Genomic DNA, 17,357 nt, shown 5'->3' with positions numbered 1-17,357 from the left:
TCTTGTTTGCTATTCAAATTAAAAACTCTTTTAAAAAATTAAACATAAAAAACCAAGCTTATATCAATTATATTTTAAGCATATGATTTTTATATTATTTATTTTTATTTTGAAATTAAAATAATATATAAAAAAAATCATGTATGTAAATGGATTGAAATTGGCATATTTTTTTAGCTTGATATCATGTGATGTGAAGCATTATTGTGTAATTCTTTTATGTTTTAGAATTTTTAATCAAAATCTACCAAAACAACTTTCAACTAAAAATTAATTTTTTATTATTTTAAATTGGAACAGAAAATATATTCCTGCTCCTCTCTTGCGTAATCATAGTGGAATCGACCTGGTTTATTATTATTAAATTGCGTAATCATAGTGGAATCGACCTGCTTTATTATTATTAAATTTGTCAGAGTTGTAGTAGAATCAACTTAGTTTATTCGTATGATCAGATATGTCACATTTTGCAATTGATTGTATGTAATAGTGGAGTTGTTTTTAGTGTGATTTTTTGGATTTTTTGGTGTTTGAATCTTGTGGAAAAATTTGAGGTGAAATTTTGATTTGTTTTATTTAAACTAGTTTTTTGACTCTATATATAGATTTACCACCGTAAAAAAACCTTAACCTTAGGGCAATGAAAACCTTAACCTTAGAGCACTTCCATTGCACAGGATTATCAATCAAATTTGTGATTTCAATAAATTTCTGTGAAATTTTAGAAAAATTTAACCTTAAAAACTTCAAAAAAATTAGATTAAAAACAACTCCTTTATCAACCATCATATTTATTTTGAAACGTTTCTTAACCATGAAGGCCATTATCTTAAGAATATCAATAACCAAAAAGTTGGATACCCCACCACATTTTACTCCTCACGCCCTTGCGCGTACATACAAATTCTATGCACTCAACCTGCGCGTATACATAATTCATAATCCTCCCCCGTTCATAGCACAAACGGGGCCATGAAGGAAACGAATTACGCGCTGTTCGTATTGCTGTTATTGATGTTGGTATGGACATGGAAAACTCTCCATTCCCCTCAATTCTCGTTGCCTCTCGTCGCCGACAGTTGCAGGGGTCAAAGAATTTTCATGTACCAACTTCCTACGGAATTCAACGCAGATATCTTGAAACAGTGCAAGTTCGGTCTCTCGCCCTGGTTGAACCTCTGTCCGCGCGCCGCCAACTATGGCTTCGGGCCGCGGTATAATAGCTCCCTGGGCGATGGCTGGTTCGACACGGATACTTATATGCTGGAGATCGTATTTCACGAGAGGATGAAGCAATACAGATGCCTCACTCCCGATCCTGCCATGGCCGACGCCGTGTTTGTGCCCTACTACGCTGGCCTCGACGCTCTCAGATATTTGTATCCACAACCGGACAGAGTGCCCGCGTCGTCGCACGGTGTGGGGATCATGTCGTGGCTGAGAAAGAGAGACGAGTGGAATCGAAGCGGAGGAAGAAATCACTTCATGGTGATGGGTCGCACGGCCTGGGACTTCGGTGCTGGCAAGGGCTGGGGAACTGGTTTGCTGGAGGTCCCTGGGGTTCCTAACATGACGTTGCTGACGATCGAAAGGCGCCCGTATCCGACTTCGTTTCAGGCCATCCCGTATCCTACTTCGTTTCACCCGTCGTCTGGTCGGCAAATCGAGGAGTGGACGACCCGGGTGAGGTCATCCACGCGGACTCGGCTTTTTGCCTTTGTCGGCTCAGTCCGCCCCTACGTCAGCGACGGCGGCTTCCGCAAATTGCTTATGCGTCTGTGCTCGCGGTCGCCGGGTAGCTGCCGCCTCGTGGACTGCGTGGCGGCGCGGTGCAGCCACGAGGCCGAGCCGGTCATACATGCGTTTGTGGAGTCGGTCTTCTGCCTGCAGCCCCGCGGCGACACCGCCACGCGGCGGTCGACATTCGATGCCATCATAGCGGGGTGCATTCCGGTGTTCTTCCACAAGGATTCGGCGTATACACAGTATACGTGGCATCTTCCATCAGAGGGGGAGAAGGAGAGAGAAGGGTACTCTGTGTTTATCCCGCAGGACGACGTGGTGGCCAATATGTCGATCGTGGAGCGAGTGCTGAGTGACGTCAGCCCTGAGCGGGTGAGGGAGATGCAGGAGAAAGTGATGAGTTTGATTCCCCATGTCATTTACACGATGAAGTCGACAACGGGCAATTCAAGTGCGGCGGGGTTGGTCCGGGATGCGTTCGACATCACCGTGTACAGGGTGTTGGACTCCATTTCTCAGCAGAGGAAGCGGCCAAATATGAGGCGGAGATGAACACTGTAGCATGAGAAGCCGAGGTCGATGATGTTATGAATACGAATTAAAGTTAGTACAAGGGTAAATATAATAAATTTGGCCATCTGTTCCAGCTGTCCTCTAACGGTTATTTTTGGAAATTTGAATGATAAGTTAAGTTTTGTTTTATGTATGTTATATAATTTAAGTTTCTCAAAAGTATTCCAAACATTAAATTTATTTATACATTTAAGAAAACAAAAAAATCACAATTTAATTAAAAATGTTTATTCAGATTTCAGCTAAAACCTCTGGAACTTAAAACAATCAAACAGCACCACCATGGTGCTATTAGAAACTCAATTTAATTATTGATTGCAGATAGAGCTTATTCAGAAACATAATGATGAACGGCATATATCATTTTCCGCTGTGTGTAAATCCAAGATGTCGGATTCCATGTTTACTACCAAAATATTTGCGACCACGGAAATATTCACATTAGAAGCTTCTTGGCATTAAATATAAAAAAAAATTATCGGTTTCCCAGGTTCGGTTGGGAAGGATGAAACAATTGACTTTGCCGTTGTTAGAATATATTTACAATTTAATATATAATTTAAGATATAATATATTTGGTTTATATTTAATAAACTAATAATTTAATTTGAAATAATGACGAAATATGTAAATAACACATTTTATTATTAACTTTTATTTTAATTAAAATATAAATATACAGTGGAATTAAGAAATCATTTTTTATTAAAAATTACAAAACAAATATTTTAATATTATAAAAAATAACAACCAAAAACATTTATATCAAATATTATAAAAAATAGCAAAACAAAAACAACTATATAAAACGGCCATATTTAATTATGATATAATTTTTAGCATCTTTCAATTCCTTGGTCGTTCTCTGCTCGTCATTAAGACGAAACGTTATTCATGGCTTCATACGGGGAGTTCATCGTCTACGTATCAACCATCAAGTAGCTTAATATTTAATTTAAAATAAAAACAAAAACAACGTTATTCATCACTTCACATGGGAAGTCGACCGTATACCTAACAATTAGCGAAATATTTTAATTAAAGATTCGCTAATTTTGCAGATTTATTTTACCGCCTTCTCATACAGAATTCCGATATAACATTAATTTAGAAATGGCGTGCCTTTCTTCAAAGAACTAATTTGATTCAAGGTTGTTTCCACGGTCTTGAGACAAAGAAATGTGATGTTCGTATGGAATCGGATTAACAAATTTTCTATGTGAATCTCGTTAGGTCTTTCGGGTTTAAATTATTTCCTTTCATCAAAACAATTTTGCAATTTTGTTGTCACACTAGTCCTTCAACCCTACCATTCGTTCAGCTCAGCCCGTAATCGTTTACATCTACCCGCAGTCGTTCAGCCTTGCCCACGAAACTTCAGACCAAGTTTCGCCCTTGATGTTTGATTGTTGATTGATGCCTTAAATGCTCTCCATCATGGCGTATATATACCTATCTCTCCACACTCAAGTGACACGGCCATCCACCCAAGTATGGGTCAGCGTGTCCATTTCTACATGTCGGCCCAGCCACATCTCCTTGTTCGCCAAGTCCACATAAGTTAAGCTGGCCTCCTCCATCGCATGCCCAAGTCGGCCTATAAACTCTCCCATCGCACGTCCTGGGGCGCATCCGCGCATCGCACATGGACGCGCCCGTTCGTCGCACAAAACTGAGAGAGCCTCTGCACGACTCACCGCACATAACCGAGAATGCCTCCACACGACTCATTGCACATAACCGAGCTCGAGCGCCCGTCGCACATGGGGCCGCGCCCGACTCGACTCGTCGCATAAAATCGATAAGTCTAGCCACCGTTGCACATCACTGAGTTTCTCTCCGCACAACTTGTTGCACATAACCGAGTTCGTTATCCTGTCACACATGGGCGCGCATGACTTAACTTGTGCGCCTGACATACCCCCCCCCCCCCCACTCTAAATAAGGTTGTCATCCTCGACAACTCCACCATATCGTCGCAAAGTGTCGCTAGCTCCAACATCTCCAAATTGTCCATGCTGCCCAACTCTGCTCTATCATCGCACAAACCATCAAGGCTCATGACTCTAGGAACAGGAAAATCTCCTCAGTCCATGATCATCAACCACATCAATCGCAATTTCCGCATGTTGCCCCACTGTGGAAGGCTGGTCCCTCCAACTCAAGCTACATGTTGTCACTACATCAGACATCGTGTCAAATCATCATGTATCATGATCATGTGAACTGTTGCCATGATACTCCAACTCAACTCAATCATATCTCAGTATACTGCTAGCCTCCATGACTTGAACTAGTCAGGTGATCAGTCCAACCATCACGCTCAAATCACGAAAATGCACTTCCTCATGCCATCATTGGCCATTTCTCTCAACATCCCGTCATCAACTCGATCAAGAATCCATCCCATCTCTATCAAAGTATAAAGTAAGCCATGCTCAGGCCTATGAAGTAATATCCATCTCGTCTGCAACATGCTTCCCATGATGTTGGTGTCAATGTGTTGTGTATCAATCAGTCACATCTATCCAAACATCATCAGCCATATGTGTGAGGTTCATCTCCTCAAAATTAAGAGCTCCTCCCATCAAATCAACTCGCAATGTGCCATATCCAGGTCCATGAAGCAACCTCCATCTCATCTACAATATGTCATCTGTCAAAGGGAAAGTCTACACCTGCCTCATCATCCATGTGTTTCCCATGGTCATAAACCAATCAACGACCATGTCTATCAAAGTGGTCAAATCTGATCAACTCAACTCATGCCCAAGTGCTACCACCAAGGCATCACCATCGCTACAACTCCATCAAATCCAAAGTGCCTCATCTCGATCACATCCATCAAGTCACTCCCTCTGAACACACCCCATAAATCTTCCCAAAAGTATGCATCCCACACTGCATCAAAGTCAGGTACACCACTAACCTCAATTCCTCAATGAATCAAATACTCCAATACCGCCATAAAATGAAGTATCCAATCGCTACAACTATATCAAGTCAGCATGAGCTCCCATGAATCATCTCCATCCAACATCTTGGCAAGCATACATGTCTCGGTCTCAAATGCCACTGCAAGATGCCTTTGCACTCCATGTGGTAGGAAGGCTCTCATTGTCTACTCACAAATCCAATCAGTCCATCGCCTTGTTGTACAAAAGTGCCCAACATCCCCACCGCTCATCTGTAAAATGTCTCCATGTCGCATCAACAAGTCCATCCACACAACATCCTTGCCTTGGCACTCCTCATTGGATGCCCATAAGTGACATCTCTATAGGTGCTCCTGCATAATGTCCCTGCAAGAAGTCTTCCATGCTCCATCTATCCAACTCGATGTCCATGACTCTACTTGCCCATGTTGTCTAACTAAGTAGACTCATCACAACATCGATCATCTCATCCTAGTCCTCAATTAATTTTAGCGCCCTCGGTCACTGAAACCATATATCACATCATATGTCACAGGTTCCTTCCATCATCGCTACCTCCCCCACTAGAGGCTTACCAACACTACCTCTTGGTCTCAGCCATGAAGAAGTCCACTCAAGTATCCTATCATCAAAACTCCAGTGTGCCCTTCCTCTAATTTATCCATGAGTCATGTCGGGTAGTTAGCCAATTCTCCATATGGTTAAAGAATGACCCATCCTCCACAATGATCATCATGTACCTCCCTTGTCACGAGCATTTTCACCTTTTGCCGTAATGTCACAAATTGCCCAAACAAGCTCTGCAACAATCAATGTTCCTTGCTTCTCCGCACAAGGTCTCATCGTAGATATCCATGGTAAGGTTTTCCATTGCATCAGAAAACTATCTTTTCTGTTTCCTACATATGGCCCATCCTCCAAAAGCTCCAATGAAACACAAGTAACAACAATACTTACTTCATCATGAGGCTCTTCCATGTGAGTGCCTTCATCCATAAATGTCTGCAATATGTACGATCCTGGTTCAACTTGAGCAATACCTCAAGTTCTCCCTCCATCGTTGTCACATCTGCAACATCCTAATATATCATGGCTTCTTCTCCTTCATCGCAATCTGAAGCTACATCCTGCTTCATTGCCCAACCAAGTAGAAGAAGCTCTTCTTCAACATTCCTTTCCAAGACCTCAAGTTCATCTCGAATCTATGGGTTCTCTTCTTTCATACACCTCAACCTATATAACGTTAGCAATAGCCTCCCTTGGCATTCTTCCAAACTTGCCATGTCTTTTTGTTCAGCTTGGCCCAAGCATAATGCTTCACCCGCACTAAACTTGTCATGAAGTGCAGCGATATCTGCTTCACTTCAAATATCCAATCGACAAAGCCACTTGGAAAGAGGGCTCTGATACCATCTGTCATGCCCCTATTCTGGTAGTAGTCTTTCAACTGCACATAGGCAGGTGCAACACCACTACACTTTTTATTTTTACCAATACTAGAGTGTATGGACTATGCCTAACTCCAACACTTAGCCAATTTTCCAATTCTTCAAGTGTTAACAATGCAGTAGAATAACATTTACTTCAATTAACATTCATCATCGTCATTATGCCATGGAAATTATAAATCATACAAGTATACACAATTATAGTTGGGAGGGGAAGTTCCCGTAAAGTTTGCCCAATATAACATATCACTGTAATGTAAAATATCTCACAATTACAAGCTTAAAACAGTGTTGTGCTACTAAATTCCTTGGCCTGCAAAATCCACCAAGTGTCATGTCACAACCTTGCAGTTGTCCAATTGCCTATTGCCCACACAAGATATGAGGAAACCTCAAGTTTCCTTTCCTTAGAACAATTCTGCAACTTTGGTGTCACATCGGTCGTTCAGCCCTGTCGATCGTTCAACCTTGCCCACGGTCATTCAGCTCGGCCCGCGGTCGTTCAGCTCGGCCCGCGGTCGTCCAGCTCTGCCCGCAGTCGTTCAGACTTGCCCAGGATGTTTATCTCAGCCTATAGTCATTTAGCTCGACCCACAGTCGTTTAGCCTCGCCCAGGCCATTCAGCTCGGCCCATAGTCGTTCAATCTTTCCCTGGTCGTTCAGACTTGCCTAGGTCAGCTAGCTTGGCCCGCAGTCATTCAGACCCGCCTAGGTCGTTCAACCCCACCCAAGCCCTTCAGCTCAGCCCACGGTCATTCAGACCCGCCAAGGCCATTCAACTCGGCCCGTGGATTTCTGCACCTGTTCGACTTGCGACCTTGCCCAACCTTCGGTTTTCTTTTTATGTCTCCCAAACTCCACGAAACTTCAGACCAAGTTTCTCCCTTGATGTTTGGTTGTTGATTGATGCCTTGAATGCTCTCCATCATGGCATATATATACCCATGTCTCCACACTCAAGTGACATGGCTGTCCACCCAAGTATGGGTTGGCCTGCCCATTTCTACATGTCAGCCTAGCCACATCTCCATGTTCGTCGGGTCCACTTAAGTTAAGTCAGCCTCCTCCATCTCATGCCCAAGTCAGCCTTTAAACTCTCTCGTCACACGTATTGGGGCGTGTCCGCCCATCGCACATGGGCACGCCCGTTAATCACCCAAAACCGAGAATGCCTCTACACAGCTCGTTACACATAACTAAGAATGTCTCCGCACAACTCGTCACAGATAACCAATCTCGGGTGCTTGTCGCAGATGTGGGAGCGCCCGACTCGAATCGTCGCATAAAACCAAGAATTTTACCCACCGTCAAACATAACCGAGTTTACCTTCGTACAACTCGTTGCACATAATTGATTTTAGGCGCCCATCACACATGGGCGCGCCTGACTCAAGTTGTGGGCCTGACATCCTCCCCCACTCTAAATAAGGTTGTCATCTTTGACAACTTCACGATATCATCGCAAAGTGTCGCTAGCTCCAAAATCTCCAAAAATTTCCATGTTGCCAAACTCTTCTCTATCATCGCACAAACCATCAAGGCTCATGACTCCATGAACAGGAAAGTCTCTGAAATCCATGATCATCAACCAAATCTGTCGCAATCTCCACATGTTGCCCTACCGTGGAAGGTTGTCCCTCCAACTCAAGCTACATGTTATCACTGCAACATACATCATGTCAACTCATCATGTATCATAATGATGTGAACTACTACCATGATACTCCAACTCAACTCAAACATATCTCAGTATACTGCTAGCCTCCATGACTTGAACTAGTCAGGTGATCAGTGCAACCATCATGCTCAAATAACGAAAATGCACCTCCTCATGCCATCAATGGTTGTTTCTCTTAGCATCTTGTCATCAATTCAATCAAGAATCTATCCCATCTCTATCAAAGTATAAAGTAAGGCATGCTCAGGTCCATGAAGTAATCTCCATCTCGTCTGCAACATGCTGCCCATGATGCTGGCGTGAATGTGTTGCATATCAATCAGTTTCTTCTATCCAAAAATCAACATCCATATGTCTGAGGTTCATCTCCTCAAAATGAAGATCTCCTCCCATCAAATCAACTCTCAATGTGCCATATCCACGTCCATGAAGCAATCTCCATCTCATTTGTAATATGTCATCTGTCAAAGGGAAATTCTACACCTGCCTAATCATCCTTGTGCTGCCCATGGTCATAAACCAATCAGTCACCATGTCTATAGACTATCAAAGTGGTCAAGTCTCTTTAAGTCAACTCATCCCCAAGTGCTACCACCAAGGCATCACCATCGTTGCAACTCCATCAAATCCAAAGTGTCTCATCTCGATCACATTCTGTTGGGCATTGAATCCCCCCACAACATGTTTTGGGGCTCAAAGCCCAAGTTTTGGTCAAATATGTTATAAGACTCTACGAATTGCGGGCGCGGGGTGCAAAATGTACATTGAGTCATAGGGTTGTTTGCCCTAAGTTTTGTAATGTAAGGTAATGTCATGTCATCCTACCCATCGTCTGCGGACCATGGGATTGTATAAATAGAGCAAGGCTCTATGTTGTAAAAGGAATTAAGAGATAGATGAGCATGGATGAAGTTTAGAAGATAGTGGATAGAGAAGAAGTTTAAGTGTCTAAGGTCGTAGTAGTAGGAAGAGGCTCTGCAGCTGAGTGCGCAGAGGCATATTAGAGTCCATATCTGGGTGCGCAGACCCCTGCAGCTAAGTGTGCAGGGTGAAGTTTAATCTATAACCCAAGAAGAAGAATAATAAAGAGAAGCTTGATTCTAAATACTGTGTATTTGTTTCTGTATGATTTTCTATGCATTTATACTATTTTGTTTATCGTGCGCACTTATATGAATACTGAACATTGTTAAGTATAATTGGGCTCACACAGATAAGTTAAGTAATTGAATAATCTCAAGTTAATAGTAAGGAACTAGGGTAATAACATGAATCGTGCCTCGAACAGGGCTGCGTGAAGGCAGCATTGTAGGCTGCGAGGTACTGATAGGTGCGCGTAGCAACGTGCATGCAGGGTCAAACAGCGGACCACCGAAAAACCATCAGACATCTCTAGGGTGCAGAAACCTAGTTCTAGCACCCTCCCATACTACTTTGAGTGAGACCTCAGTCCGCGCTCCACGGACTGTTGCTGAAAGGGCCAGTAGTACCGGGATTTGTTTGTTTAAATCATCTCTAAATCTAGGTCAGGCCCCTACAAGCCAACAAATGGTTCTGTTGCCGGGACCGGGATTTGCATAAGGGATGTCTGATGTCGTGTCACTAAAATCCAACGAAGTTCGCAGTGCAGGAAAACAGGAATCCGCGAGTATCTAAGGAACAGTGGTTGGAGCGCTACTTATATATGGAAATCCATGAAATTTTCTTTGCATCCTTTCCTTCTGAGCTATATGAGTGGATCGCGAAGCTAGCAGATAGTCAGGGAAGGTGTAGGCTCGACAAACCAATCGTGTGGACTCCAGAATTAGTGCGCAGACTAGAAGCGTCAGGAGATAAGATCGCACGAGCTGTGGACCATTGGCTCGACCAAATTATAGGAGGATTTATCACTGAGTTCGTGGTAGATACGACCGTCAGCTACAGTGAGGCGGAGCAACGCTTCCTCAAGGGACCACGAGGTAAGTATATTAAATATTTGAACACTTGGATTAAGATGCTATTGTGAAAAGCGGGTTATGCGAATAAATTAATGTTTGGGACTACGCGAAGTGGGAGGATTTATAGAAGCGGAATTAGTGAAGAATTAGAAACCAGTCCCTTAATTTCACCCTCGCGGGAAAGCGAGGAAGAACTCGCGAAAATCTCTCCGAGAAGCGCAGTCACTCTGATTTATTATTTTTTCTAGGGATTGCATGTGGTTTTCCCTCTTCATCTATGGCCCTTGACATGCTAACCTAGTTCCAATTTCCATTTTTATTCATCTATAAAATGCATTATTCTATATCACTCCCTTTTCCGGTAGTATGAGTATGTCTTCAATTTTGTAACAAGTGAAATAATGCTACCATGACATGTATATAATGAATTACTACTTTATATAATTACAACCCTCAATTTCAAAATTAAATATATTTAACACAATTTTTTCCTAATATTCACATACTTATTTAAAAGTTCATGGAAATAGATTAGAGGTTGCCATGTTCCTCCCAATCATTGAACTATGTTTTCAGTAGCCCCCCCGAGCTCTACTCCTTCCTTCCACAAAAACAACTCGGTATTTATTTCATGGCTTACACTTCCTTAACCCAAGGAACCTCCTACTAATTCTAGGTTCATGTCCAGACTTTCTCTCCTAGTGGCTGCATTCTCCCGCAACTCTTTTTTTTTTCACAATTTCCATCCATGGTATTTATCTATAGTCATGCATTCTTTTGGTGGTCTTTTGAGCCAACATTTTTTCTTTTGACTGCACCGTCTTGGGAATAACTGATTCCAACTATTTTACTGGATGTTATAAGTCTAATATATCACATGATAGCTTTTAATGTATTTCCCAAAAATATACATAAAATAGTTTCGTTTTATTAATAAACTAAATATTTATATTCTCATAACAAATTACTTTTTACCAGTTGACTTTGAGCCACATGTCCAATATAAAATTCATTTTAAAAAAAATCTAATTTACTATATATATATATATATATATATATATATATATATATATATATATAGAATAAAATTATAAACAATAATAATGAAAAATCTTCTTAATAATTTTAATAATTAATTTTTTATCAATTATAAGTTATTTTATTAGAAAAATATAATATATATAAATTAAATTTTGTTGGTTATATTACAATTTTATTATTCAAATTTCATTTATAAATATATAAATGAATTTAGCACCTTAAAGTATTTATATTATTGTCACATATAACCCATAATTAATTCAAAGTACATAAAAAAAAAATTACATTAATTACCAAAGTTACCGGTACATAGCTTTTACCATGCATGTACATCATAATTAATGTAGCTAATTATGCCATTGGGAAACATATTACCTAACAAATACTCAATCAAGATCTTTAAGCATATTCTTTGTTGATTTACCCTATATGGATGTATTGTCACACAGATTAAATAAGTGCTTGTTAAAGTTCAAGGTTTGATGTTGATTAAATGAAAATCACCAACTCCAAATGGTTGGCCTCAAACCTTTGAGGTGCCCTCCAGGTGTACACCATTTCCTTTTCCATATGGTAATTTTTTGGCGTTTGGATTGGATATCGAATTGGACGACTGAGATCACCGAGGGAGGGGTTAGGGTAACCACTGCCCAGATCACTGATGTTCACACTCATTCTCACCCTCTTCACATAGGGACCTCGTTCTACAACTCATCCCTCGCTCTCTCTCTCCGACGGAAACGTCACAAGGAAGAAGCGCTATTGGTTTCCCACAGAACCTATGTTCCACTTAGTGTTTGGTTCAGCTGCCATCTCAATTCGTGGAGACTTCTCTAATAATTTAGCCTTGTTCAAATGGGGCTACCATGCCTGCATCGACTTGGGTAAGATGTTATGGTTATTTTAGTTGTTTTATTGTTCTGGTTTGGTGCATTACATTAAACTGTCACTGACTGGCTTTCTTTTCCACTGTGTAGGTCAATCTGCAGGTTTCCAGAGCAGTCACTAGGCTCTTCAACCTCCGAGGATGGAACAAATGAACCACTTTCTGCTACCAAGTTGGAAATACTCTCGATTTTGTGGCTTCCCATTATGCTCCCTTCTCAAACTCCAGAGACTTTGGTTCTCGGTGAGTCGTTTCCGCAAACCCTCCGAGATTATTAATTTTTAACCTTGTAATAGTTTAATTGGTTACGGGTTCTACCCGTTTTCTTTTATGGTTGTAAAAACTTCTGAGGGTTAGGACCATGGCCTCCCTCTAATCAGTTCAATTTTTACTGGGATTTATTATGTTTTTAATCTCTTGTGTAGGCGAAATTGATACCATGAAAAACCCTTTTGGTTGAAAATATTTTAGTAAGAAATTTCCCCACAGGCTTTCTCTGTATCAACCCTAAATTTTCTCTATGGTTTGCCTTGATTATTTGTAACTGTTTCATGAATTATGAATGTACTTCACCGCTCTACCTTGGACAATGTATGGATGTTTTGGTTGCGGCCAACTAGCATTTGTTATTATGAAAACTTTTCTCTTACTCTGTTAGTTAATTCATTTAACCCATGAACATGCTAATTAATTCTAATAATTAATAAACTCATCGTTGGACCTCCCTATCTATTGTGAATTAGGAAATATGCTTGCTATCTTTCTACAAAGGGGTTGACATGTTGATAGCAGTTTCCTGAGCAATTTTATTATGTTATCTTAGGAGAAATTCTTCATTGGTTTGTTCCTTCACAACACTGAATGTTAAGATATATGTTCACTTCGGTTATGCTCATTTCCCTTCTAGTTTTTCTTAAGTTATTGAATCGTGCTGATGTTATTGGTTTACTGTCTACATAATTGCTAGTTGATTCTGACTAAGGGTTGTAATTACTCTTTAATTCAGTTTAAAGACAATCTTTTTCATGGCTCTGTATGTTTATAGTAGTTTGTGCTTTCCCTTTTCTTTAAAAATGATTTCTAAATATTGTTTTCATTCTACAGGATCATGTGATGCCTTAAGAAAATACTTCATGTTGTTTATAAATAGACAGGACGCATCCACTTAAGTTTGTCTGGTCCTCATATAATTTGTAATTCTATCTATGTTTTGAGAAGAATAAATACTTGTACAATATATTCTCTGTCCATCTTGCAGAAAGGTGTAAATGACCTTTACAATATATGTTTTTCTGTCTTATAGAGAAGAAAACTAAATGTATTCATGGGTTTATATTTTAGAAAATAAGAGAATAACATACAGTTTACTCTTTGTTTGTTTTACAAGAAGAATTAGATAATTCACACAGTGTATTTTCTATCTATTTTACAGAGAAAGATTAGATAATTCATGTAGTGTGGTTCTTTGTCTATTTCACAGTAAATAATTGATTTAAACATGTAGTATAATTCTTTATCTATTCCACAAAAAATTATTAGTTTAAACATGCAGTTTAATTCTCTGTCTATTCCACATAAATAATTGGTTTAAACATGTAATTTAATTCTCTGTCTATTTAACAGAAAATAAGTAGATGAATCATTTAGTAACTAGGGAAGAAGTTCCTACACTATCCTCCTATCTTACTGATTATCATTACTTCATTTTACTCATCAGAAAAACCATTAGGAAGAATTGGTACTTATTTGCAATATTTGTTATCGAAAAGATGGGACAGGGATGGAACCACTCCTCCCTTCCATGAAATTGGTAATTATGTCCAATTCCCCCCCTTAGCTTCCACTTCCAGCACAAATTGGGTTTGAAATCTTCACAGGTAGTCCATCTTCTAAGACCTCAAGACTGTATTGGTCCAGTATGGAAAAAGGAACATATTACTTCGAATCAGAAGGTTTCCACTAGTTCATACCAGCTTAAGACAACCTTCAGGTAGTATCATTCTTTTCACTTCCTTGGGTAGTATCCTTTTTCCTAGTGTCTAACCCCTGCCTTGTCCCACCTGAGATGTTTTTAATATCTAGGGTCAAGGGAAGAAGGAGATAAATTCCCTTTCCCAACTGACTGGAAGTTCATAATTAGTTAGTGGATCCTCATCCATATTCCAACTTCTCTACTGTTTTTTATTTCTTTTAAATTAATAATTAACAACAATTGTTATCAATTCCCTTTTTCTTGTAACATTGTTTCATTCACAATAATAATTAAAATAAAATAATAGTAATTATGAAATTAAAGACAGGACCGAGGGTGTTACATCTTCCCCTCCGGGTGCGAAACATCGTCCTCGGTGTTTATTCCTGCCCTTGAAATAGGCTTGGGTATGCTTGTTGCATGAAATATTTGTCTTCCCAGGTAGCCTCTTCTAGGCTAAAGTGATTCCATTTCACTTTAACCTGGGTAATGACTCGCCTCCACAAGATTGTTTCTCTCTCCCCAAGAATACACAGGGGTTCTACCAGAACTTCTTATTCCGGTTTGACCTCTATATCCTTCTAGTCAATAATATGTTTTGAGTCATATATGCATTTTTTACTAAGGACACATGAAATACATTGAGGACTTTCATATGACTGGGTAGCGACAGTTGGTATGCAACTAGTCCTATTCTTTCTAAAATTTGGAAGGGTCCACAAAATTGGGGCTCTAACTTTGCACAACTTCCCCACTTCAAAGCACTCTTTCTTGGTTTAATCTGTACATACACATGATCTCTAACTTGGAATTCTTTGAAGGTTATTTTCCTATCTGCATATGTTTTTTTTAGATTGAGCAACCTTCACATTTTGATGTTTCTTTCTGATAGTTTGCTCCATCTCTTCTAACATATCAGGTCCCAAAATTAATTTATCTTTGGGGATGATCCAGTTAGCAGGTGTTCTACACCTTTTCCTGTACAATACTTCGAAGGGACTCATTTTTGAGGATTCATGATAACTATTATTGTAAGAAAATTCAACTAGGTGGAGGTACTCCCACTTGGTTGGTTGTTGCATTACATACATCTATAGCATATCCTCAAGTAATTTATTTAAACATTCAATTTTTCCATAGTTTTGGGGGTGATATGCTATGCTAAACTAGACTTGAGTACCCAGACCCATAAACAATGCCTTCCAAAATGCAGAGGTAAACTTTACATCTTGATCAGAGATTATCACTCCTGGCATACTGTTTAATTTGAATATTTCCCTCATGAAAATATCAGCAATTTGAACTTTGATAGGTGGATTTTATAGAAATAAAATGGGTTGTCTTACTCAGTTTATCCACAGCTACCATAATGGAATCATTTTTCCTCTTAGATCTTGGTAGTCCTATAATGAAATCCATGGTGATAGTATCCCACTTCCATTTTAGAATGGGTGAGGGATGGAGTGATCATGTTGGGTGTTGATGCTCGAATTTTACTTGTTGATATTCAAGGAATTTAGATAGGTACTGGGAAATAGCTTCTCATACCAAGCCAGAAGTATACTTTTCTTAATGCAAAAAACAATTTTGATATCATGGGTGGGTTGTGTAAGGGTTTCTATGAAACTCATCTAATATCATTTTCTTAATTTCCATCTGATTCGACACATAAACCCTTCCTTTGTAGCTAAACAAATTGTATGCCTCTATTTTGTAATTACCTAACTTCCCATTTTCTGATTTGCTCCTCTTCTTGCCACAAAAATATGTATTCCGGATCGTTATGGCCAGCCTCTTTGATCTGATCCGAGAAGTGGATTTGCACTTGAGTATAAGAAATTTCATATTCATAGTGCAACTTTCTACTTAAGGCATCAACAACATGATTTTCTTTACCTTTTAGATGTTTGATGCCAAAATTACACTCACTTAAAAAAAAATTCCACCTACCTTGTCTTGCATTCAAGTTTGGTTGTTTGAAAAAGCTTGTTAGACTACTATGACCAGTCACCAATAAAAACCTTTTTCCTAGTAGGTAATTCCGCCACACCTTAAGAACATGGACCACTGTTGTTAGTTCCAAGTCATATGCGGAATATGTTTTCTCATATTCCTTTAACTTAGAAGATTCGTAATCTACCACTTTATCTTCCTACATCAGTACTCCTCCAACTCCTCCTTTAATTGCGTCGGTACATACAATGAATTCATGTAAACACTTTTCCCTTCTTTTGCAAGGAGGTTATGGGATAAGAAATATGGGAAAGACCTTCAATAAAACATCGATAGTAACTCGCCAATCCCATGAATGATCGAATGTCTGCTATGTTCTTAGGGACAGGCCATTGTATAATAGTGTTGATGTTCTCTGGATCCACAACTATGCCTTTTATAGAAATAACATGTCCTAGATATTGAATTTGGTCTTTGTAGAAGTCACATTTACTGTATTTTGCATAGAGTTTGTTTTCTCTTAATACTTGCAGCACTATTCGTAAATGCTCCTTGTCTTCTTCCATGGTTTTTGAGTAAATTAATATATCATCGATAAAAATTATAACAAATTTGTCTAAGTAAGGATGGAAAATCCCATGCATTAAACTCATAAAAGTTGCAGGGGAATTAGTGAGGCCGAATGGTAAAATGAAAAATTCGTAATGACCATAATGGGTTCTGAAAGTTGTCTTGTAGATATCCTCATATTTAATTCTTATCTGATGATACCCTGATCGCAAGTCGATCTTAGAGAACACAGTGGCCCCCTTAACTTGGTCAAATAGATCATCAATTTTGGGTAATGGGTACCTATTCTTAATAGTTAACTTATTCAGCTGTCGGTAATCAATATATAATCTTAAGTTACCATGTTTTTTACTCACAAGCAACACTGGAGCTCCCCAAGGTGACACACTTGGGCGAATATATCCTTTTTTGAATAACTCTTGCAACTACATTTTTGAGTTCGATTAATTCCGGTACACTCATTCAATAGGGAGATTTGGAGACTGGAATAACACCTAGGATTAATTCTATAGTAAGAGCAATGTCCCTTTTTGGAGGTAATACAAGAATCTCTTCCAAAAAAATATTAGAAAACTCCTGAATTACTGGTATCCCCTCTAATGTATCCAATTTACCCTTAG

General features: G+C 39.5%; 1 protein-coding gene across 1 annotated transcript; it reads left to right on the top strand.

The window, feature by feature from the left end:
* The first annotated feature begins 972 nt into the window (after positions 1-972).
* Positions 973-2,295, top strand: LOC149159620 (putative xyloglucan galactosyltransferase GT11). The gene has a single exon (XM_089434361.1). The coding sequence runs from the start codon at positions 973-975 to the stop codon at positions 2,293-2,295; it is 1,323 nt and encodes a 440-aa protein (XP_089290487.1).
* Positions 2,296-17,357: the final 15,062 nt, after the last annotated feature.

The sequence above is a fragment of the Pinus tabuliformis genome, chromosome 5_2 (assembly GCF_031772625.1).
Source record: "Pinus tabuliformis cultivar Carrire ecotype Pingquan chromosome 5_2, CPIR1, whole genome shotgun sequence".
Lineage (NCBI taxonomy): Eukaryota > Viridiplantae > Streptophyta > Pinopsida > Pinales > Pinaceae > Pinus > Pinus tabuliformis.
The sequence above is the reverse complement of the archived record's forward strand: the minus strand, read 5'-3'. Positions and strand labels throughout refer to the sequence as shown.

Excerpts from the sequence above, each read along its gene's own strand:
- LOC149159620 (XM_089434361.1), top strand. The coding sequence starts at position 973 with ATGAAGGAAACGAATTACGCGCTGTTCGTATTGCTGTTATTGATGTTG.